This window comes from Adiantum capillus-veneris, chromosome 14, assembly GCF_014529385.1.
Source record: "Adiantum capillus-veneris isolate H3 chromosome 14, ASM1452938v2, whole genome shotgun sequence".
NCBI classification, from domain to species: Eukaryota; Viridiplantae; Streptophyta; class Polypodiopsida; order Polypodiales; family Pteridaceae; genus Adiantum; species Adiantum capillus-veneris.
This window is the reverse complement of record NC_140944.1, coordinates 27,322,789-27,348,835: the sequence shown is the minus strand read 5'-3', so window position 1 is coordinate 27,348,835 and position 26,047 is coordinate 27,322,789. Positions and strand designations below refer to the sequence as shown.

General features: G+C 44.0%; 1 protein-coding gene across 2 annotated transcripts in view; it reads right to left on the bottom strand.

The window, feature by feature from the left end:
• Positions 1 to 22,465, bottom strand: part of GRL (transcription activator) — a 128,352-nt gene extending 105,887 nt beyond the window's left edge. The window contains exons 1-7 of one of the 2 annotated variants that reach the window (XM_086528421.1): positions 22,447 to 22,465; positions 22,190 to 22,292; positions 4,509 to 4,846; positions 4,350 to 4,424; positions 4,088 to 4,168; positions 3,876 to 3,956; positions 2,914 to 2,996 (exon numbers count right to left, since the gene is read on the bottom strand). In XM_086528421.1, coding sequence (XP_086384547.1) covers positions 2,914 to 2,996; positions 3,876 to 3,956; positions 4,088 to 4,168; positions 4,350 to 4,424; positions 4,509 to 4,844 — 656 coding nt within the window. In that variant the 5' untranslated portion in view covers positions 4,845 to 4,846; positions 22,190 to 22,292; positions 22,447 to 22,465. Of the gene's footprint in view, positions 1 to 2,913; positions 2,997 to 3,875; positions 3,957 to 4,087; positions 4,169 to 4,349; positions 4,425 to 4,508; positions 4,847 to 22,189; positions 22,293 to 22,373; positions 22,426 to 22,446 lie in introns of those variants that run through there. The other variant, XM_086528420.1, reaches the window with a different exon arrangement.
• Between the last annotated feature and the right edge of the window lie 3,582 nt (positions 22,466 to 26,047).

Here is a 26,047-nt window from a genome sequence, read left to right as displayed (position 1 = left end):
TAATTTCAGCTATTTCGGCCATTCGCCATCACAGCTTCGAGGATATGACACCATAGATCCAGCTTCTGCAGACATCTTTGACCGGTTACAAAGTAAGAAGATAGTTGCAAGCTCTTCCCTAAAGGAAGGCTATTTGATGTGGAAAAATATGAGGCCTCTGTAAAATTCCCCCCTACATAAGCTATATCAAACTGCTAGAGGAAAGTAAGAGCCTTTGCCTTATCCTCAAAGCCGCTCAAGGTTTCAAACTTGACAGTTGCACCACCTTCTTTGTAGGCTTTTGGCTTTTCTAGTGCTCCCAAATTGTCATAGGGAATTGTCTGCAACATGGGCACTGTAGTAACAGGGATCATCGACGCCCCTTGGCCACTGACATTTTGCGTCACTAGTGCCATATGGACCTACTGGTCGGAAAAACCAACCATGTCAAAATTGCCATGTGGCACCCCAAACTCGCCCGGATTGCACTGAAACCCCTACTGCATGCCAATATCTTCATACATGGGGTTTGGCATCATGCCTTGCATACCCCCAAACATTGTTCCTAGCATATATTGCTGGTTTCAAGGCGCATAACCAACCATGCTCTAAAACACTAATCCATCCCCGAAATACCTAGGATGTACCGTGGGTGGTGGAAAAACGTATTGCATAGCCTGGAAACTGGTTCCCTGTCCATTTGATGCAACATGCGGACTCTGAAAGGTGGCTGGCTGAACTGGTAAAGCTTGTGGAATAGGCGTCCTAACCACCTGTTCGTGGATAGAAGGAACTTGTCTTGGAGCCCCACGTGACTCCGCAACATGTGAGTGCTCCCCGCCTTGCTGGGACGCACAAGGGACCTGGGCTTGAGCATCAAAAGGCTCTACTCCATGCGACGGTTGCCTTGTCTGCTCTAGCACTGGCAGCGCTTGCACATATTCCATAAACCTAGGATTCTGCACCAACTGAGCGAACACATTCACATCAAAAACCAAATGTGTCCTAAACGCATCCTCAGCTAGTTGCCCAGTCGTATACCCTTGACCTTGTGGAGCATTCAAATCAACAAAAGGTACAGACAGGGGTGGCAATGAACTCTCTCCACGCTCAAAACACTGGAGGAATAACCTGTCTATCCTATGAATAGGAACCCTCTTCCCTAGCGTTGTTTGTTCTATCATCCATAGTGTAATTTTGAGTTCTTGTGCTCTGTGTCTTCGCCGTAAACCAACCAAGGCTCACTCTTAAAAGAAAAAGTGATTCTGTCCCGGCAACGGAACCATGAAACCAGCCCGTAGGGCGGTAGACTTTAGCTTTCACCGGAATCTTTACTTGATAAAGTGTACTTGACTTTACGACACACAAGAAAATTTCACGAATAAACCTGTGACTGGAATTAACACTTCAAACAAACCACGGCTTGGCAGCTAGAGTGCTACCAAGCAAACAGTGACACCCTGTAGGCTCCAAAGACTGGCGCCCCTTTCGGTATTTCTTTTTTCTTATAAAACTTGGGAGAAAACCTGCAAGTTCCTACACGCTGTCCTGCTTTTACCGGGCTGAAAATGGCCTACTCTAGCCCGATTTTGGGAACATAACCGCAGTAGGAAGCTTCACAAACAAAATCCCCATGCCAAAGGTGACTTTCCCGACGCATACGGACACTATCTGCAGCACGCTGAATTCTCTGTTTTTTGCCATGAAAATGCACCAGATCACCTATACAATGATCCCAACACTTCTGCGAAGCTCCTAGGGGTATTAGGGATCAATTAGGGTCAAAACCCTAAACCCTATACAATGCACCAGATCAACTATACAATGATCCCAACACTTCCCCGAAGCTCCTAGGGGTATTAGAGATCAATTAGGGTCAAAACCCTAAACCTGAAAAAATACACAGCAAGCTGTATTTTACTGTTTTGGGCTCCGTTTCGTGTGCCGGTCGCATCCGTAGCAAGCCCTCGTACTCCCGCACCGATAGGGCTACTTGCCCTTTGAATCAAACGAGATTTCTCACATGAAAGCTCTCCAAATTCACATGTACCTGTGGGGGATTAGCAACTAGCTAATCCAGTACCTGGACAAGAGGCTCTTGCCTCGGCATACGCGCATGAACCCACACAACTATACATACAGATGGAAAGCCCTCGAGCGGGGCATTACAAATCTGTATTCAAAGGGGAAGACAAGTGCGTGAGAGTGGAATCATCGCGCTACATAAGACAAGGGAGAAGGCAAGCTTTCCATTAAAGCTGTGATCACCTGCACCCACTACTCACACACACAGTAGTTCACTTATGAGTCAAAATCAGCCCTTCTCTCAATTTGGACGCCCCCTCTTCATGCTGGACTGGGACATTGCATCTGCAGCCGCCAAGTGTCCACTTTGCCTCTTTTGAGTTAACTCCTAGTACCCACCGACTTATTAAGCGAGGGGCCTAAAATGGCTTTGAACTCGGCCTAGACACCTTTTACTGCTCGGATTTCAATGCCGACCGGCCCGACCATCCGCTAGTGACCTACCCTTCCCAACTGCAAGTGACTCTCGGCTGTCGGCCGTTTCACACTGGTCACACAATGTCTGGTCATTTGTGACTTCAAAAAGAGGGTCCCAAAAATTAAACAAAAATCAAGGGAAAGAAACCAACAACTAAGGTTAGTGGTTGCCACAACCTCGTGACATCTACTGCTTCTTTGTGTTCCTCTACAAAGCTTTTGATACAGTGGTTTAAGGAACACTCTTCCAATGCACACCTTGCCCTTACCATACCATCCTTGAAACATGACTCTTAACACCCCCCCCCCTGCGCCGCAACCACCACCATGAAATTCTCACTTGTTCAGTTCAGCAGACTCTAGGAAAACAAGCTATGTAAACTTAGATATAATGAAGAAATGAGAAGGATATAAAGTTCTCACCAAGCTTACCGATGATAGAATTCATAATCCCTTCCATTCTTGAGAAATGTGTGTGTAAGATTATATGTTTGTAGCAGCATTTTCCTTGGAACCTACACGAGCACATACATTTGAATATGCCCCTAAGAGCAAAATAAACCTTAAAATTGCAAGTTTGAAAACACTTGGCACATTACAACAAATAATCCATAAACATCCCTTAGAAATGGAAAAACTGACTTTCCCAAAGCAATGACTGACTAACAGACTATATCTCTAGTAACAACATAGCCAGGGTCAAGGAGCACTAATGATCACTCACCATCTGTTAACAGCCAAAAAGGAAGCGAGCATGCAAGCCAAAAGAAGACCAACTCCACTCCAGCTTGCAATTATAGTCACTCTCATCAAGGACGAGAGATCATGTCAGCAAGGAGCCAGCATCCTCACCTCACGAGAGCTGAAGGTGAAAAAGCACTATCAAAGTCTAGAGACACCTCCATTATACACTTTCACTGATGAAAGAGAAGCTGGTGGGCTGCAGCTAGGTCTGAATTTAAGAACCTCAAGGGGCAAAACTTTGCAATAAAAAGATGTAACCTCCATGTGCTGAATAAGTTCATAGAACCCTTGCAGGAGTCATGTTGGGCTGTCATGATAATATGCTAGCCGTGGGCGATGTTCACAACTTCCACAATCTATGCTCAAAGGATGTAGGAAAATTCTGCATCCTGTGACAACTAAGTTGTGCCATTTTTTCAACTAACTCATAACTTCTATCACCCTCCTGTTCTCACTTTCTCACAGGAATTTCTGGCCAGAAAGTTTGGTCACCACTCATGTACATAAACGATCACTCATCCAAAAAATTACATGAGTCCAAGTAAATTTTCTGAGCAAAAGCAATGATCAAATTTCAGTGAGAAAAGTGTTTGACAAAAAAGAGTTAACAAGAGAGTAGAGTGCCATGGAACTTGTAAAACAGAACTCACCTTTGCAGAAAGAAGGTGCAGTCGGACATATAAACAGAACAAGTTCATAAAGCCGTGAAGAATCAAAGGATTTTGATTTGGCTGGCACCATTGCATCAAAAAATAAAAAGGAATATCATAGCTGACCGCTGGCATTTGACAGTGATATTTCTTACATATCACTTTGGGAATAATCGTAATCTTTACTTATGTGTACATCAAAAAGGAGATACCTGAAGTGTGATAACTGTACTGCAAAGTTCTAAAATAACTTTAACAGCTTGTTCTCGGAACTTCATAAGGTCAAGCAAAACCTGAGAGCCAAATGATCAAAAATAAATTGCTGCACACAAGCATGAGACTCTCAATTCAGTTTTAGCAACTGCAGTTTCAGCTGTGCAACAACCATTCCTCTGTTTGGAAAAGTGTATTCACAAAATTGTGAACTTAATTTTGCTAAGGAAAAGTAATGTAACAATCGAACAATGACCTCACCATCACCCAAGGATCCATTGCAAAAAGAGAGGACTCTGCACCATCACGAAACTGATCATAGGCCATTTTGTCAACCTAAAAGACAAGCAGATTGTCTCAGCTGGCCCAAAGAGCAGGCACAATTGTTATCCTCAAAACGCCACTATCATGTTCCTTCACCTTTTCCAATTGTAGCTTTGATGGATGTTCTGGAAATTTTTTTGCCATATGCATGCAAAGTTTGGGTAACTCTGGAAATACTCCTGCCTTCCAAAACAGCTCCGAAAACTGATAAGAGCCCATATCAGGGTTATCCAGAATTTGTCTGAACTTATATAGCTTGGTCATTAAGCCTTCTGCAAGATCACACAACTGTAGCACAGCATCTATTTGGTGAAGCTTTTGAGAAATCTTTGAATCTTGATTAGATGAGCTGGCTGCTGTTCCTGTCTCCTTCCAACTTGGCGAAGAAGAGCCCATATAGTCATAATGCTGAGAATATCCAAAATCCTCCATAGCTGGAGCAAATATACAAGATAGTTATAAATTTCTGTTTAACAATGTTTTTTACAGTGCACTGTTTTTGAGTATGAAAGTAAAATAGTTATGCATGCAGCCTTTAATGATTTCCCCTGCCAATGCAAAACAAACTCTAAGTGATGATGGTATTTGCATTTGTGTAGTTGGCAAAAAGTGCCTTCCAAATTCCCATCATCTAGTAAAGAATATTTTTTCCGTACATTTGTCCTTCAGCTCTGCCACATGGACATATCACTAGCCAAACAGAAACCTGATTCTACAAATAGAGCTTGTCAAAAAATAGAGAATGAAACGGGATGCTCTATGAGCTGAATTTATGGAGTAAGCAATTTATCAGTGTGCTTGATTGCATGATCCTTTTTGCAGTTAGGTCAGCAAGGACTTCCATCATCTGATGATTCACAAAGAGCAGAATAGCATAGCCAAAGAGGCAGGTCAAATGATCGGTCATATTTGAGTTTTGATAGCTTACTTGCATGGACACTAGCATGTTCAAAACTTCTGCACTCTGTGAAGTTTTTTCAAAGCTTAATTGTGAATGAAGATTGAGAGGCAGCTCGGAGTACAAGAGATCCCAAAAACCTTAAAGAGGCTATACAAAGTGAGGATCTTTGCAGTTAGGCAATCAAGCAGTCCTTACCTGCGGGAGGGTAGCATCACTGATCAGGATCATAACATGGATGCAATTGAAGGCATGAAGAAAGGAGCACGCGAAAGAGGAGACAAACACAATGTCAGAGGAAGAGAATGATCCAAGTGCAATTACTCTGATATTTGTAGCTAACTCTGCTAATAAAACCGCCACCTCAGTAAAAACATAGTAACACGTGGCAAATATAGTAATACATGTGCCACAACAGCATAAAAGCTAATAAATGGCCAAAATAAACTACAAGAGCATGGGTAGGGCCATTGTGGCCATACAATCATGAGATGCAACCTAGAATGCCACCATCTAGTAATGACACGTCTCCCAACACCTCTTCAGTGCCATAATACAATCTAGGTTGGGATAGAGACTTGGCGAGAAGATCTACAAAATTGTCTCAAGTGGGAAAATACTCCAAGCAAATAAAACCATCCTCAATGTACTCCCCAACAAAATTGTGATGAACGTCGATGTGCTTAGTCCATCCACGAGCAGCAAATTATGTGCTAGAGCAATAGCACCCTGAGAACAGAAAAAATAGTAGTAGGAGAAGAAGGTGCAACACCAAGCTTATTCATAAAACCAGGCAGTTGATCCTCATGAAGATCCTCCTATGACTATCCATGTGATATATGCTCCAACATACGATTCTCCTCAATACGTGAAATCTCAGCTACCATAGCCTCACCCCAATGAGAGTGAGACAAAGCCTCCTCTACACAATCTGGCTCAAAAACCCTAGGACATCAAAGCATAATTTACCTGCTGCAAACAAGTAACACGATGAGTAGAAACCTGCTCATAGAAGCATAACCACAATAAATCATATCCTTGGATTCAGCATCCAAAGTCCTCTTCTTTGCAGACACATGAACATGAGCAACCCGACCAAAAACATGAAGATGAGAGAATGTATGTCACAAACTGGTGACATGGCATGGCCCTGGACATGGGGCAGCAGAGTACACACACACACACCCCGGCTGGCAGTCCCGTGAAATGCGGAGATAGGCTGACATGGCAGCAGCGAAAAAAGCGAAAAACTGCAACACGTGGCAGCTGTGCGGCAGGCCCGTGAAATGTGGCGCAAAAATCGGAAGGCTGTACGGAATTTTGCTTTAGCGCTAGGGGCTAAAATTGGCAGCTTTTGGTTCACTTGCTTTATTTTAAGAGATTTTGAATTGAGAAGCTTTTGGGGCTCTGCTTTTGGGCATCCCTTGTAATCTATAAATTAGTGGGCAGGGCCCTCACAAATCAGAGCATCTGGACGCAGAGTATGAGAGTGAGAACCCTCCCACTCTCTTGTACTTTGGGCACAGATTAAATACAAAAAGAAATACCGAAAGGGGCGCCATTCTTTGGGGCTAATATCTCTAGGCACAGAACTCCGCCGGGCCGTGTTGAATCAATTGTGAATTTGTGACTGTTTTGAAGTGAATCTCTGTTGTGTCGCAGTAGAATCTTTACTTGGGGTGTCCAAGTTTGTTACAGTGGTATCAGAGCGCGGCTGATTTCTCTTCTACCGGGAAATCCGATCCTTTTCTCGCGGCACTTATGGGTTCCAACAACGAACAGTCGACTTCCTCTGCATCTGGGGATGCGGGAAGAGATCACGAAGAAGATTCTCACAAAGAGTACGGCCCACCTCGGCCTACTCAGGCAGAGATTGAAGAGATGGAACGTCGACAATTGGTTGACGATGCGACAAAGATGATGATCAACCTTGCGAAGGATCCGAAATTTGCTAAATTTTTGACTCAGACATCCTTCAACGAAGTGCACACCCAGTGGCAGAAAGCCACAAAGCCACCCCTCAAACTGGCACTCAAGAAACCTCCTACTCCGAGGATGTTTACAGAGCAAGAATTGAAAGAGGTGGTTGATACACGGATTACCCAGCTTTTTGACGCGGACAACAAAGCCAGAAGGCACGACAAAAAGCAGAAGAAAGGAACTGACTTCCCGGGTTATTTGGGTAGTCAATCTACTTTTGCCTCTGCAAGAACGCAGAAGAAGCGTGTGTGATTTGAAGGAGTCTCCACTTCTTCTTCTTCTTCTTCTTCTTCTTCTTCTTCTTCTTCTTCTGACAGCTCTTCTAGCTCTTCCGACACGAGCAAAGAAGACAGGAAAGGGAAAAAGCGAAGCACAAAGCAGAGCTTCGGAAAGGGCAAGAAAAAGGCAAAGAAGCCTAAGTTTCACCCAGTTTCTGATAGTTCTATAGAGGACTCGTCTTCAGATAGTTCGGACTCCGACGATCACAGATTTTACGCAAAGAAGAAGCATTTTTATAAAGCCAACCAATATGACTTTCTCGAGGATAAAAGCAAGAAAGTTTGAGAATTTAAAGAAGGTGGACAATCAATTACATTTGACACTTTTTCTTGATTCCAAGATGCTTCGAGGGCTTTGGCCTTCATACAGCAATTTGATATAGCTTTCTCTCGAGGGCATTACTCAGAGCACTCCAAGATTCAGAGGGCTACCTCTTACTTCAAGGGAATGCTCGAACATGGTGGTCCACCCTTCTATTGAACAAGAAAGCGAGAGTTAAATAGCTGAAATTTAAAAGGCTTTTTATTTCTTCTTGGCTGACTCGGGAGTACGAACGAGATATACGAACTGCTTGGAATCATCTTCGGATGACCAAGAGAGATCCTTTGGACACATATTGCGAGAGATTTTGGAGCTCTTTTCTACCGCTTCTTCATTTAAGAAGATCTCGTTTAAGAAACAGATTGAGCGGTTTAGCTGCAGAATTCCTACAGAGATCCGAGATCATTGCTTAGAACAAAAGTTAGATTCTATTCAAGAACTAATGAGTCATGCAAAATGGGCTTTTGCCATACATTCAGGCAGTCTAACTTACCCCACAGATGAGATCATGACGCAGAGAACCGAACAAACTTCTAATACTCAAAGTTGAAAGAAGAAGAGCCCCCAAGAAAAGAAAGATAAGGATGCACGACCCCGGCTCACTCTTCGAGAGAGAGCCAACTACATCAAAGAGGGGAAGTGTTTTGGATGCGGTGAACATGGGCACATCTCCACGAAGTGCCCTAAAAAGGCACAGAAAGAACAAGATGTAGAGAGGCTAGAGAGTTTGAAAGCAACTGAGGAACGTGGACGAAAAGGCAAGATGAAAGCAGGACTAGTTCCAGATTGCATGGGTATTGACCCAAGCACGATTGATGAAAGTACAGAACTTTGCCGAGCTTGGGACAAAGTGAAAGATCAAGAAGCCCTAAGTTTCTTTGATGGAGGAGCCAAGGCCAACTTCATTTCACCTGAACTGGTGGCGCGGCTCGAGATTACACCAGATCGGATGGGACCACAAGGAGAGACAGTTCTAGCGGCACCCAGCATGGACGTGGCCTGTCATTGGCAAACTTCGGTTACATTGTCAGGGGTATTTAGGGCACAAGGACTTCTACATAATGCCCTTGGAAGATTGTGATGTTCTCCTGGGAGTCCCTTGGTACCATAAGAACGACGTGGTCGATTATCGGGCGAAGAAAGCAACATTGACTGATAAAAAGGGCCGAACCATTGTACTTGATGTGAAACTTAAGGGCGAGTCTGTCCCTTTTGTATCGGCTTCGGCCATTTCAAAATTAATGAAATCCAGTCTATTTGTTTACTCAATCTTTTTGAAAGAGTTGAATGATGAACATAGGACAAATATGTCTGACCTTGATAAAGAACGCCAGGATTTTCTCCACACTCATGCCGATTGCTTTTCTGAGGCCCTGCCAGGCGAGTTGCCACCAGCTCGTCCTGAGGATCATACCATTGATCTGATACCTGGAAGCACACCACCGAACCGACCACCTTACCGTGTAAGCCGAGCCCAAAATGAAGAGATTATGAACCAAGTGAAAGGCCTCTTGGAAAAGGGTCTTATCCAGCCGAGTACTTCACCGTACTTCTCTCCGATGTTGTTGGTTTTGAAGAAAGACGGATCTTGGAGAATCTGCATTGATTATAGAGCTCTCTGTTGCTAATTGGACTATTTTCTAAATTTTTTTAATGATTAATCTCTTTTTCTAGGATATTTTATTGTGTACACTAAGAACTCTTAAAAGATTGTAGCTACAGGAAGTGCCATCAAGAACGGACAACTCTGATGTGTCATTTGATGGGTGACGCTAAACATCGCAAAGGAGTTTCCGTAAGTTCGGTGGAAAGGGCCGGGTTACGAGTGCCCCTCATGCGTCACATGATGGGTGACGGGTGCATCAGTAAGGGGGCATTCCGTAGGCTAAGGAGGAAATCCGAGCTCAGTAAGAAAATACGCGTAAGAACGCAAGCACAAGAATAAAGATGGGTTCAATGAAGCTTTTTACAAAAAGCAGGAACATTCGCGGGAGGGCAGATGCTTTCCCGCGAGGAGTTTGTGTCTGCATTGCATCTGTGGCCGTGTTCTACACCTGGGGACGCCTAGAATGTGTTTGTGTCGTATTGTTTCTAACTCACTGAGTGGTTTTTAAAGTTTGAACAGGTTCACACTTTATTTTATAAAGTGGCTGGTCACTTTTAAGTGACCAGCCCTCTTATAATAAAATAAAGCAAGGCTCTTCTAAAAAAGAAAAACCAACGCTAATAAGCTACGCAGGGCCAGAAACAGCGAGCTTTCTCTCTCCTCTCTCTAGAAGCGCCAAAGCTTCTGCTTTTGGTGCCCTATTTCCGTCGGGTGCCCGAGCCTATAAAAAGTCAGCAAGCGTTCCAGTTTTAGGAGGGCGAGGAGCAGCAGAAGGAGTTAGCGCTGAGGATTCTGGAGCAAGTACCGGCAACGGAAATCTGCGAGAGTTCGTGTGACGACGGAGTGCAGAAGTCGCTTTCTCGAGTGAGGAGCAACAGGTATAATTTGTCGTTTACACATCGCGAGTATTGCTTTGTGTGGTTGTTTTGCAGGAATCCTCCCTCACGGGAAGTACGACCTTTGCGTCTAAGTCCCTTACGGGAAAGTACGGCTTCGCGCCTAAGTCCCTTACGGGAAAGAACGGCCTTGTGCCCAAGTCCTTTTACGGGAAAGAACGACCTTCGGGTCTAAGATTACAGAACAGAGGGGTTTCCTCGGGTTCTCGTGCTTGTATATGAATTCTCCCTGAATAAAGAATACTCTTGACGGGGGGGGACCAGCCCATCTTCTGGTCCCCAACACTGTGTCGATCTTCTCCCTTCTCTCACATTTGCAAAGTATTTTATTTTTCAGATTTCTAAGTGCTCGTGTACGCTCCCGTTTTGTGACAGTGGTATCAGAGCTCGGACTCCTCTCTTTCTCTGCAAAGAAGGACGATTCCGGGAAGAACGGGAAGAACCATGTCGAGCCAAGGGAGAAGCGTTGAAGAGGAGCTTCAACAAGTGCAAGCTCAGCTTGCGGATTTGCAACAAATCTTACTATTGCCAGATGTCCAAAAGCTCTTGGGCGGAATGAAGAAAACGAATGGAACCGATGCAGCCGGGCATCCAGACCACACTGTTGGCGTGAGACCACAGGAGGAAAGAGAAGAAGAACGTGCCGAGGTGCACAAAGGATCTTCGGATCGGAATGAACGGCCTACTCCAAGGAAAGGCCAGGAAAAAGCGCTCTATTTGTTAGACGAGAGCAAGGACATCTCTATCTCATCTCCATCTTACTCTCCTGATTATACTTCTACTTCTCAATCGTCTCGTCAGAAGAAGGAAGCTCCTACTACTACTACCCTACATCAACCTAAAGATAAGCCACGATTCAAGAAGCATGGTCGCAAGTCTCAACATCGCATGAGAGTCTTCAAATCGGGTGACAAGGACATCAAGTTCGAAACCTACAACGGACGGAGAGATAACTCCAAAGCACTGTCCTTCATCAGACAGTTTGAAGTCGCCTTTACCAACGGGCACTTCACAAAAAGATCCAAATTACGCCATGTGGGGATGCACCTCAAGGAAACGGCAAGTAATTGGTGGTTAGCCAAGATTCTGGAAGGTTCTCACGCCAGAACTTGGGAGAGATTCAAATCTGAATTTTATGAACAATTTCTTCCGCCTAACTTCGAGCAGGACATACGGAAGGAATGGGACTGGCTCGCCCAGAAGGAACATGAAAGAGTAACGACCTATGAGGACAAGTATTGGTTGGTTCTTCTGAAGGTCACTCCCTTCATGAAGATTGCCGACGAGAAAAAGAAACGAAAGTTCGAAGCGGGTCTCCAACCGCAGCTTCGAAAGAGTATGAAAGTGTATCCGCATGATACTCTTCAGAGGATGATGGAGTCAGCAATCATTGTTGAGGATTTGCACTCAACTGGGACGCCCAAAAAAATGGAGCATAGCACTTACCGTGCGAGACAAAGAGGGGTCTACGATGACCAAGGGGGCGAAGGAAGAAAACGTCCTCCATCTAGGGACTATGATCATTCTAAGAAGCCAGAGGGCAATGGCAAGCGAACTAAGTATCTTTCTCCTACTCAACTTCAAACCTCAGAGAGGAAGGAAGATGCTTCTACTGTGGCAAGAAAGGACATATGAAACCGGATTGCCCGCTAAAGCAGCAACGGCAAGAACAAGCCTCTACAAGGCAAGATAAAGCAAGGAAGGAACCCGCTCCACCAAGCTCGAACTCAATTCCAGATGTTCAAGGAAACACAGAAACGGAGAAAGGGAAGCGTCAGCTTCTGAAGGGCTGGGGGTCTTTGAACAACCAGCGGTACTGATTCTTTATGATCCAGGATCCACGGATAACTTCATCTTCCTGGATACTGTGGAACGTTTGTGCCTCACACCGGCTCAACTTGGCACACCGGTTACATCCGGATCGGCATTCGAGGGGTTGACAACCAATGCAACTCCCGTGCAAGGACAGCTCGATCTTCGGATTGGCGAGTACAAGGACCGCGAATCATTTTTGATGGCACCCATCGAGGGATGTGATATCATCTTGGGTATGCCATGGCACTTCCACATGACACCTGTCCCCGATTATGTGGAAAAGACCCTCACTTTTGATCATGGGGGTAAGAAAATAAAGATTCATGCTGATGTAGGAGATTGGCAGTTCCCAATTGTAAGTCGTATCTCCATTAAGAAAGAAATGAAGAAGTGTGTTTCTGCTTACTTGATTTTTGCACGTGAGAAGGATAAAACTAGTGGGGATTCACTCTCTAGTCTGGACATTAAGCGTTTTCAATTTATTGAAAAGTACAAAGATTGTTTCACGGAAACACTTCCTGATGAACTACCTGCGGTACACCCGGAAGATCACCGCATAGATCTCATACCGGGTAGCTCGCCTCCCAATCAACCCCCTTATCGGGTGAGTCTTGCTCAGCAAGAGGAAATTTTAAAGCAAGTCAACGAGCTTCTAGAGAAAGTGTTAGTACGGCCAAGTGCTTCACCCTACTGCTCTCCAGTTCTACTAGTGCAGAAGAAAGATGGCACGTTTCGAATGTGCATAGACTATAGGTCTTTAAACAAGATCACGATCAAGAATCGCTTTCCGATCCCTCAGATTGATGATATACTTGATAAGTTGCAGGGTGCAAGTGTCTTTAGTCGCATAGACTTAAAGAGTGGGTATCATCAGATACGCATCGCCCCTGAGGATGTCCATAAGACTGCTTTCCGCACAACCTTTGGACTACATCAATTTTTGGTAATGCCTTTCGGCTTGACCAATGCTCCTGCGACGTTCAATCGCATGATGGACCACATTTTCAGCCCGTATCGAGCTTTTACAGGAGTATTCTTTGACGACATACTCATCTTCTCTAAGTCAAAAGAGGAACATCGGAAGCACTTGGACCTAGTGTTTCAAGAATTGCGAAAGCATGAGTTTCATGTGAATGCAAAGAAGAGCGAGTTCTTTCTCTCAGAGATACACTATCTCGACCATATAGTCTCTCACAATCAAGTGAGTATGGATCCTGCCAAGATCCGAGTGGTAGAAGATTGGCCTATTCCCACTACGGCACATGATGTACGTAGTTTCCTGGGATTATGTTCGTATTATCGAAGGTTTGTCCGAGGATTTGCTCATGTAGCAGGACCACTTCATGATTTGACAAAGAAGAAGATTCCTTTCAGATGGGGATCGAGACAACAAGGAGCTTTTGATTAGCTCAAGTACTTGCTAAGCTATGGACCTATTTTGATAGTGCCTGACTTAAGGAAACCATTTGAGGTTCACTGCGATGCTTCAGGCGATTGCATTGGAGCAGTGTTAAACGAAGAAGGCCATGCAGTGGCCTACGAAAGCAGACGGCTTAAGGATGCAGAGTTGCATGCATCAATCTACGAAAAGGAACTCACGGATGTGATTCACGCTTTATCCAACTGGAAGCACTATCTTCTAGGAGCGGATTTTGTGATCAAGACTGATCACCAGAGTTTGCGGTATTTTCTTACGCAAAGGAAACTATCTCAAAGGCAGATGAGATGGGCAAACTTTTTGTCTATGTTTCACTTCCAGATCCTTCACACGGCTGGGAGTAAGAATGTGGTCGCGGACGCATTGTCTAGGCGGCCAAGGGTGAACGCTATCACTTCGGTGTATCACCAAGAATTAGAAGCACTACCGGATTTGTATCCGAATGATCCAGACTTCTCCACCGTTTGGGGAAAGCTACATCGTGGAGAGAATGAGTTTCCCTATTCCATTCGGGACGGTTATCTCTACCACCATCAAGCCATATGTGTGGCAGAACCATTAAGAAAGAAGATCATGGATGAAGCACACGCTTCGCCTTATGCCGGTCATCGGGGTATTCTCCCTATGACCTTAGCAATGGAAAGATATTTCTTTTGGCCTAGCCTTAAAGAAGACATTGATAAGTATGTCAGGGAATGCTTGGTTTGCCAAAAAGTGAAGTATGATCGGCATAAGACGCCTGGGTTGCTACAACCATTGCCTGTGCCTAATGAACCTTGGGAAAGTATTGCCATGGACTTCATCATGGACCTCCCTAGAACTCAGACTGGAAATGACGCGATCTGGACCATTATGGACAGGTTTAGCAAGCAAGCACACTTTATACGAGTCAAAAAAACGATCAAAGCAGATCATATGGCTAGGGTTTTTCTGGCACAGATCTTTAAGCATCATGGAATGCCTAAGTCTATTGTGAGTGATCGAGATCCTCGCATGACAGGAAATTTTTGGCGTGCTTTGATGGATAATCTTGGTACAAAGCTGAATTTTTCATCTGCCTACCATCCTCAAACGGACGGGCAAAGTGAGATAGCCAACTCCACAGTATTGGATATGTTAAAAGCTTATGTGTCAGACCGGCAATATGACTGGGAGAAATATTTGCCCCTTGTCGAGTATGCGTATAACAATACCATACACTCATCGACGGGGAAAGCACCTTTTGAGATTCTCTATGGTAAGCCTTTGCTTCCACCAATCCTTTTAACTAAGGATAAGATCTTTGCAGTAGATGAATTTGTCCGGGATTTGGACACAGCCTACGGGCAAGTTAGGAGAGCTATTCTATGCTCTCAAGAAAAGCATAAGAAAGCTGCAGACAAGCACAGGAGGAATCTAGACTTAACAGTCGGACAGTTAGTCTTACTCAAGTTTGAGAAGGCAAGACTTAAGAAACAAGCGTCTCATAAGGGGAAGGTGGTAAAACTTTCTACCCGTTATTATGGGCCGTTTAAGATCACTGAGCAAGTGAATGATGTCACCTTCTGATTAGAGCTACCGCCTAATTGGAGGATCCATAATGCGTTCCATGTCAGTTTACTCCGGCCGTATGTGGGACCGCCTCCGAGTCAGCCAAGTGCTGAGGAACCTCCTGAGGTTGAGGAAACAGAAGAAATACTCCAACCGGAGCAGATAGTAAGTCATCAGGAGCGGCCCCTCAAGTCCGGAAAAATAACATGGAAGTATTTGGTTAAGTTTAAGAACTATTCGAATCTAGATGCTCAGTGGATGACTCACGAGGAATTAGCAGCTTATCCCGAGATACTGGAGGCATATGTCGAAGCACTACAGTTGAGGTCAACTGTTAAGAAGCCAGAGGGATGTTGCTAATTGGACTATTTTCTAAAAAAATTTAATGATTAATCTCTTTCTAGGATATTTTATTGTGTACACTAAGAACTGTTAAAAGATTGTAGCTACAGGAAGTGCCATCAAGAACGGACAACTCTGATGTGTCATTTGATGGGTGACGGTAAACATCGCAAAGGAGTTTCCGTAAGTTCGGTGGAAAGGGCCGGGTTACGAGTGCCCCTCATGCATCACATGATGTGTGACGGGTGCATCAGTAAGGGGGCATTCCGTAGGCTAAGGAGGAAATCCGAACTGAGTAAGAAAATACGCGTAAGAATGCAAGCACAAGAATAAAGATGGGTTCAATGAAGCTTTTTACGAAAAGCAGGAACATTCGCGGGAGGGCAGATGCTTTCCCGCGAGGAGTTTGTGTCTGCATTGCATCTGTGGCCGTGTTCTGCACCCGGGGACGCCTGGAATGTGTTTGTGTCGTATTGTTTCTAACTCACTGAGTGGTTTTTAAAGTTTGAACAGGTTCACACTTTATTTTATAAAGTGGCTGGCCACTTTTAAGTGACCAACCCTCTTATAATAAAATAAAGCAAGGCTCTTCTAAAAAAGAAAACCAGCGCTAATAAGCTATGCAGGGCCAAAAACAGCGAGCTTTCTCTCTCCTCTCTCTAGAAGCGCCAAAGCTTCTGCTTTTGGTGCCCTATTTCCGCCGGATGCTCGGGCCTATAAAAAGGCAGCAAGCGTTCCAGTTTTAGGAGGGCCAAGAGCAGCAGAAGGAGTTAGCGCTGAGGATTCTGGAGCAAGTACCGACGACGGAAATCTGCGAGAGTTCGTGTGACGACGAAGTGCAGAAGTCGCTTTCTCGAGCGAGGAGCAACAGGTATAATTTGTCGTTTACACATCGCGAGTATTGCTTTGTGTGGTTGTTTTGCAGGAATCCTCCCTCACAGGAAGTACGACCTTTGCGTCTAAGTCCCTTACGGGAAAGTACGGCTTCGCGCCTAAGTCCCTTACGGGAAAGAACGGCCTTGTGCCCAAGCCCTTTTACGGGAAAGAACGACCTTCGGGTCTAAGATTACAGAACAGAGGGGTTTCCTCGGGTTCTCGTGCTTGTATATGAATTCTCCCTAAATAAAGAATACTCTTGACGGGGGGGGACCAGCCCATCTTCTGGTCCCCAACACTGTGTCGATCTTCTCCATTCTCTCACATTTGCAAAGTATTTTATTTTTCAGATTTCTAAGTGCTCGTGTACGCTTTCGTTTTGTGACACTCTCAATAAAATCACCATCAAGACAGAAGTTCATACAATGAGACACTTTTGTAGGTGGTTTTCAATATCTCATGTCATAACAACTAATATCTAATTCTCTTAAATGATTTTCTCATGTTAAACTGATCATTTAATATGGGGAAGTACCACGGGAGAAAAAGCTAGAATATTGGTTAAGTTGGCAGACCGGCCACAGTAGGGATCCAAAGGGGGAGCCATTTGCAAAAGAGCAATGTGCAACAATGGGCTTCACAGACCCTAAGGTTCAGCCCATTAAGACTTCCAAAATGCTAAGGTCCCAAAATTCAAAGGTTATGTCCAATGGTCCAACCCTAGGGAAAATTGGATGCTTTGAGTGTACACAAAAGTCTTTGCAAGCTCCTACATAGGAGGGGGCGAGCCCTTTTAGTAGGGGAAACACACACACGAAGAGTGAATTTTTCCTACAAGAGGTACACTTTCTGGGACACATCGTCTCAGCAGCAGGAGTGCAAATGGACCCGGCCAAGATTGAGACTACACGTGATTGGCCTAATTTGAAGAATGTCCATGAAGTTAGAAGCTTCTTGGGCTTATGTTCTTACTACTAGCAGTTCATTAGAAAGTTTGCAAAGGTTGCTTCCCCTTTGCATATGTTGACACAGAAAGGAGTCCCTTTCTCGTGGGGACCCACAAAGGTGACTGCCTTTCAAACTTTGACAGAGAAATTGACTATAAGACCAGTTTTGACTTTGCCGGATTTGCAAAAGTCATTTGAAGTATATTGTGATGGTTGTGGTCGTAGTCTGGGTGCGGTCTTAATGCAAGAAGGCCATGTCATTGCCTATGAGAGCCGATTGTTTTCAAGGCCGGAATTGACAACACAAATATATGAAAAAGTGATTTTGGCGGTTATCCATGCTCTTACTTAGTGGCGACATTACCTACTCAGAGCCGATTTTACGGTCTTCACAGATCTTCAGAGTTTACGCTACTTCTTGTCACAGAAGCAAACGTCTTGTCACAGTTTCACTTCCAGATTGCCCATGTGCAGGGACATAAGAACTTGGTGGCAAATGCTTTGTCCCAAAAGCCCTTAGTTCTGGCTATTTCTGCGATACACCATAGAAGCTTCGAGGATATGGTCGATCAGTATGCCACAGATACAGATTTTGCAGATATATTCAGTCGAATACAGAATTGGGAGGTAGTAGCGGGATATTGCATTCGAGATGGCTACTTGATGAAGAAAACTATGTTGTGTGTTACACAGCCGTTGAGAGAAAAGGTTCTAACTAATGCCATTGTCCACCATTACGGGTCACCGCGGCATTGATACCACTTTGAAAGGTGTGGAAAAATACTTCTTTTGGCAGAGACTCAAGAAGGATGTGGACGATTTTGTGCGCATTTGCTTGGTATGCCAGAAGGTCAAGTTTGACAGGCATAAAGCACAAGGATTGTTGCCACCTTTACCCATTCCCACCCGCTCCTGGGAAAGTATTGCTATGGATTTCATTTTTGATGTCCTGAAGACACAGAGGAGGTACAATGGTATCTGGACTGAAGAAAACAGTCAAGCCGGATCACTTAGCGAGACTGTGCATTGCCCAGATATTCAGATTACGTGGCATGCCTAAGACAATTGTCTCTGACAGAGTTCCCTGATTCACGAGTTTGTTTTGGAAGGCTATTTGGGAGAACATAAGCACACGGTTGCAGTTCTCGTCATCTTTCCATCCGCAGACAGATGGGCAATTTGAGATTGCAAATTCAGTCGTACTGGATTTATTGAAGTCTTACATTTCGGATCAGAAGACTCAATGGGAAAAGCATTTGCCCTTGGTGGAATTTGCCTACAATAACACAATACACTCTTCGACGGGAAGGCGCCATTTAAGATTATTGAAAATGCTCCGAAGGTTCCACCCTTCTTAAGCACGAAAGATAAGATTTTTGAAGGAGACCAGTACACGAGGGACTTCGACACAGCTTTTGCCAAGGTCCGGGAGGCTTTAGAGAAATCTCAAGAAAGACACAAATAGGCAGCAGATCGACACCTCACGATTTGAAACTAAAGGAGAACGATTGGGTGCTCTTACATTTTAAGAAGACACGCCTGAGAAAGAAAAAGGGAAAGGAACGGCTTTTTCCAAAGCTTAGCATGAGATACTATGGACCTTTCCATATAAATGGTGTCTCCTCTTTTCATGTGACTCTCCTGAAGCCTTTTAAAGGCGATGTGCCCGATGGTGGGGAGCCAAATGAACAACCCGAAGTGGAGGAAAACGAGGAGATACTCGTTCCAGAACAGATATTGGCACATAAAGATAAAAAGATAAACGGTAAAGCGATAAGGTGGTTCTTGGTTAAATTCAAGAACTATCCCGCATTGGATGCGAAGTGGATGGAGGAGGAGGACCTGGCAGATACTCCTCAGATTCTGAATCTTTACCTTGAAGCATTCGGTTTAGCATAGTCTACTCCGATAGAACCCCGACTTCAGCTTGGGCGAAATTTGGTGCAACGGGCTTGCACAAGAGGGGAGTCACTCCGCTCCTTTGTCAACAGATTGCCCTGATTTTTTATAATAGAGTCACTGATGTCCCTATTGGTTTTCAAGGATACTGTGGGCTGACATATTCTCCTGTAATGACTTTAAGACTTGGAATTCCCGATAATATGATATTGATTTGTACTTGACTTGTTTAAGTGCAGGAACTAATAGACGAAATGACTGCAGCATTTCGGTCTGATAAATCTCTATAGACATGATTGCAATAAGGATTAGTCAATTGGGCATTTGAGAGGTCCCGACTGGATCTAGATGCGATTGCTAAATAGGTTGCCGATTAATCATGGTCTGAGATTCGAATGATTGTTGAATATGATTTGTCATGTGATGTCAAGTGATGTCCTGTGATGTGACTATCGATTGGTACATGTGCTAGATGTGTTGTTCCTAGTGCGTCGATACTAACAGTCAGTGTCTGCTAAGACAGTTTATGGCCTCTGTCAATTTTGCAGGCGTAATCGAGGGCGATTACAATGCTTTCAAGAGGGGGGTATATCACAAACTGGTGACGTGGCATGGCCCTGGACATGGGGCAGCAAAGTACACACACACCCCGGCTGGCAGTCCCGTGAAATGCGGAGACAGGCCAACGTGGCGGCAGCAAAAATTGCGACACATGGCAGCTGTACGACAGGCCCATGAAATGCGGCACAAAAAGCGGAAGGCTGTACGGAATTTTGCTTTAGCGCTAGGGGCTGAAATTGGCAGCTTTTGGCTCACTTGCTTTATTTTAAGAGCTTTTGAATTGAGAAGCTTTTGGGGCTCTGCTTTTGGGCATCCCTTGTAATCTATAAATAAGTGGGCAGGGCCCTCACAAATCAGAGCATCTGGACGCAAAGTTTGAGAGTGAGAACCCTCCCACTCTCTTGTACTTTGAACACAGATTACTACAAAAAGAAATACCGAAAGGGGCGCCAGTCTTTGGGGCCAATATCTCTAGGCACGGAACTCCGCCGAGCCGTGTCGAATCAATTGTGAATTTGTGACTGTTTTGAAGTGAATCTTTGTTGTGTCGCGGTATAATCTTGACTTGGGGTGTCCAAGTTTGTTACAATGTAGGTTTATTGCATATAAATACCTCGTCTGGAATGATGTCATCCACCACTTATGTGAGAGAGTGGTAGAAAAGGTAAACTGGTGCATCCACAACTTCACCCCAAAATGAGGGAGGGAGAGAGGCTTGATGCAAGAGAAAGAAAGAAAGATTATATTAGCGTCCTCTAGAGGCTACCTTGACCTATAGGAAAGATCAAATAGTGACAAATACATCTTGGTTACAAAGGCATATAAAAACAAAAATGAAGATACAATGCTTGTGAAAACCCTCTTAGGAATCCTAACAGGTACGGCCACAATGAGGTTTCAATACATCGAAATGGATAGTAGCTAATCTAGATAGGGAATGTTGCAATGATTGCTTTGTCTCCTCCGAGTGTGTGCCATCCTTCACTACATGTTCTTCCTCTCTACGACACTCTTTTGCTAAGGAGAGTAGGAGGGAGAGGTTTACCGCTCTATTCCTTTAGTAGCGAGAAATTTATCAAATGGTCTAAATTCACCTTCATTGTCAATCCACAAGATAGAGACTTAGACTTCCATACCTTTAGAGGTTTCTTTATAAATGGATAAGAGGTTGGTTGATAGCTTAGGCACGTGACACACATCTTGCAAGACTACCAAGAGAGATATTTCTAACACCAACCACAGGCAATCTTAAACATCACCAACATGAATAGATGAACAGACACGTCACTAGCTCTCCATTGTGAGAAGTGTGTGACATGTGAGAGGATGCGATCAATTTTCATACGATTATGAAAACAATTTTTCATACACCTATGGTTTAGCTAAACAAACAAGTGGTTATGGTATCAAGTGCTTATGGGATTGGGTAGAGATTCAAATTCTATATACCTTGTATATATGTCCATAACATGCTTAAAGATTGTTGGGTTGAAGACCCAACCCTGGACGCCCGTGTCTGGCTGCCAGTATCAGACTAACCTCACTAACTACACTCTGTATTCATTATTTTCAACACACTCAAGAGAATAAGGGGGTTGCAACAGGTTGCAATACAACTTTACCCAAACCTAGGTCCAGATCCACCTCTCTCTGTGATCGCCTCCAGCTACACTCATCAGTTAAACGAGATGGCAATAGTCGAGCTAATCTCCATGGCTGTTGGTAGAAGTCGAGCTAATCTCCATAGTTGACGCTACAAACTTTGATGTCATTCCAATGTGTCCTATAGCACTGTCTAATATGCAAACTCTCACATAAGACCTTGCAAGCTCCAATGATGGTGCATGTGGGAGACTCGCTACTTCCATTTTTTGAGTGACAAACCTTCCGTCAACAGACATATTAACATTGAAGCTTTTCCATTCTCTTCATAGTCTTTGGGGTCGTCCACCAGTTGATTCCAAAGCAGTAGGACCAATTCCAGTCCCTGTGACACTCCGAGCCTTTAAGTCGTTCTTATTGCACTCTTCTCCACCTCGACGGCCGGTCGCATTCTACGTTCTATACATGCTATACAGTAAGGCATTGTATTATTCCATTGAGCCACTAGTGCAAACTATGGCATCCTTTTAATTATAATTCAGACTCTACAGATTTCGTATACTTGCATCACCCATCATGCTCATTGCCTTTGATCCGTCTTCTTCCACAGGATGCTACGGAATTCGATAATCAGAGATTTGATTTCAAGGGAAATCCAAAACTTCTCTTGCACAAATACAAGCAGCAAGTGCTAGATGCGTGTGTGCGTCTGTGTGTGTGTGTGTGTGTGTGTGTGTGTGTGTGTGAGAGAGAGAGAGAGAGAGAGAGAGAGAGAGAGAGAATGTACCTTAAGGAATAGAGTGATATGCAGGGCTACAAGGTCAGTATACCGAAAAAACTATGCCGCAAGCCACCCATGCAGAAATCCACGCGAGAAACGTCCCTGCAAACTGTGTGTGTGTGTGTGTGTGTGTGTGTGAGAGAGAGAGAGAGAGAGAGAGAGAGAGAGAGAGAGAGAGAGATGAGCGCACCTTCGTGAGCTAGAGATCTCACCTTGTGAGACAGGCTAGTGATAGTAATTAAGTACTACTTCAGCTTGCTTACCTTGTAATGCATCTTCAGCTTTAGTGTGGACCAGTCACCAGCTCACCCCACAAACACCTTGGAGTGCAACACTTCATTTGGGGCACATAAGGCAGTGGTCACGCTCTGCATAGTTATCCTTTACGGATAACTATGTGCTACTACGCCCAAACACCAAAGCAAACTACCGACGGTCGACCCTCATGGTCACGCAAAGGAGTAGTAGTAGCAACAATTGACCGGACCTTGCAAGTGTGAGAATTGGACCCGCTTGGAGATGTGGAAGTCCTTTGACAATATCAAACTTGCGATCAGCATTCATTAAATGAGTTACGACGAGCTATCGGGGCTACTATGCCCAGTTACAATCTAAGGTTGCATAGTTCTATGATCCCCAATAGTTTTCCACACGTGACCATGGCGGAGGCATAGTTATCCACAAAATAATTGATATCTATGCCTCACATGACTAAGACCTTAGTGAAGCATCGAACCCTTGGAAGCAATTGTGGACTATTGTATAAAGCTTGTCAATTACTGCCACATGGCAAGTTAATAAAGGCAAACTTTCTTTCTTCCTACATCTTCTAAGAGGGGCAATGACTAGATATTGTCTTATGCTATGACATACACTTCACCCTCGTTTGTCCGACATTCTACCATATTCAGTGTTTTGCTCGTTATTTACATGCAGAGATGTGAGCTATTTTTAGAAAATAGACTAAATCACAAAAAGTGTAAAGACTTGAAATTGGAAAGGCAAGGGTGCCTAGAAAGAATCAACCTTGTTTCTGTGTCATTACAGTGGTCATTAATATGAACTCATGTTGAAGAACCAATCTTCTCCCTTGAATTTCTCCCCAAGTCCCAATGCCCACGTCAACATTCACCAAAAATCTTTTCCAAACCAGTGAGAAAAAATACCCTTTTTCTAGTCGCTTTTTTTGTGTCAAAAGATGGAGGATTTGTCGATTTTGCATCGACATGTATGGAATTTGCCAATTTTCTTCAAGATAAGCTTGACATCTCATAGAGATTTTGAGAATTTAGTTAGTTAAAGATTTCCATTACACTAAAGGTCAGATTTGTGTGAGGGTTGGTCCATCACAATGCATCCTTGATATTTCATCAATGGCGACGATGCAATAGTTCACCTACAAAATTGGGCAAGCTTTTGAGTTGCAATCAATAGACATAGTTGTAAGGTCCTCTCTCATAAAATGTTGCTCAAAGCAAAAACAAAGGTGACATATGTTGCTCGACCACCCTCGACAATAGAGCAAGGGGCCTATAAATTGCAAAATATTGAAGTTTTTGGGAATTTTGTGGACCGGCATGCCAACGCCATGCTTGTTCTAGCACTTATTGCTTTGCAATATCTAGCAAAATTGAAAACCACTATCTCAACCCATGTTCCTCATGTGCAACAAGAAGCTCAAGGCACACAATAGAGAGTGTATTGCTTAGTGTGCAATTAGAAAGATAAGTTACCCCTAGAGTGATGGGCGCATATACAATGCATGGGGGAAAAACCTCCTAGTGAGGAAAAAAGTGCCCCAACGGTCCTAAGTGTGTTCACACACATCACTACCACATATATGGAATGAGAGTTGGCACACAATGTATAGGGAAGTGCCATACCCTAAGGGCATGATCAATCCACAAAGGGAAGCAAGTTGAAAGTTTTACAGAAATCTTCAAACTTCTCACGAGGCAATGCCTTTGTGAACAGATATGCAAGATTGTCTTGTGTCGGCACATAAGACAAGTTGATCTCTCTTACTGAGAGTCTCTCCCTAACATAGTGATAATGCACCTCGATGTGCTTTGTGCGAGCATGAAAAACTGGTCTTCTTGCAATTGCAAATGCGTTATGAGACTGTCAGTGTAGATGATGTTGGAAGTGTCATGGCATATGAGCCATACATACTCAACCGCAACTATGAAGATTTCCTTGTACGCAGCTTCAGAACTATAAGTAGCCACATTAAGTTGCTTCTTGTTGAACCATGATATGCATGAACTACCAAGCATGAAACAAAAACCACTTGTGGACACTCATGTGCCATAATAACCAACCCAATCTCAGTCAAAGAAAGCATGTGAATCTCACTGCAATGATCCCCTCTTGGGGTAAAACAACCCAAGATGTAAAGTGCCACTCAAGTAGCGAAAGATCCTTTTAACATACCGCCAATGCTTAGACCATGGGCTATGCATAAATGGGGGTTTTTTTTGGCAACCATTTTCTAGTGAGCGCTTTTTGGAATTCAGTGAGCAAATTCCAAAAGGATTCTAGAGAGAGAACAAGGGGGGGGGGGAGAGAGAGAGAGAGAGAGAGAGAGAGAGAGAGAGAGAGAGAGAGAGAGGCTATGCGAGAGAGGGGGATGGGAGGAGAGGGAATACATACCACAAAGACCTATCTAATCTATTTTCATGACTCTCCCACTCTCTCACACCCTCTCCATTGAGAGAAAATGGGGGAGAGAGAGAGAGAGAGAGAGAGAGACCTTGGACAAAAGGACTATAGATCTTATAGACATACGCATACTTTTCAACTCTTTGAGAACGTTGCATTGCCTACCCATTCGACAACTTGATCAAAACATCAAAAACATAAACACTCATTATTCATAGAAAGCATTACATTTCACATCACTTGTAGTACATATTCGATAAAGGCCATACATTTATAGTGTTGTATTGGAAGCCTACTTGAACCATTCTTTTCCATATGTTGTTTCACCATCATCGGGGATGGCCTCCAGAGCATCCCAACCAGATTTGATGGACGCCTCAAGATCTTCAAACATTGTGGGGAGAGAGTAGTGCACAACGTTAGTTTTTGAGTGGTGAACAAAAGAAACTATGAACATAAAGTTGTTTATATTATTTGAGAGGCTCTTAAATTAATATTTAATTGAATAGATGACTGACACCTCAATAGTGTTGGAATTAGGGTTGCAGAGAAACGCACACAGCTTGGAGAAGACGAAGGAAGCTCAAGGCACACAACTGAGAGTGTATTACTTAGTGTGAAATGGAAAGATAGATAGCCCTAGAGTGATGGGCGTATATACAATGCACGTGGGAAAAAACCTCCTAAAGAGGGAAAAAATGCCTCGGCGGTCCTAGTGTGTTCACACACATCACTACCACATGTATATGGTAACAAATCCTCCCTGGTGTGATGCGGTGAACAAGAGCTGGCAAATGAGTAAAGGGAAGTGCCATGCCCTGAGGACATGATCAGTCCACAAAGGGGAGTAAGCCCAAAGCTTTGCGAAAAGCTTTGAGCTTCTCACAAGACAATGCCTTTGTGAAAAGATCTGCAAGGTTGTCCAGTGTTGGCACATAAGCCAGGCTGATCTCTTCTGCTGAGAGCCTCTCCGTGACATAGTGGTAATGTACCTCAATGTGCTTTGTGCAAGCATGAAAAACTGGGTTCTTTGCAACTGCCAATGCGCTCTAACTGTCAATGTACATAGTGTTGGTCGTGTCCTATCCAACACCCAAATCAGCCATAAGGTGTCTGAGCCATACACACTCAACCGTAGCTGTGAAGACTGCCCTGTACTCAGCCTCACAACTAGAAGTGGCCACAGTAGGTTGCCTCTTGCTC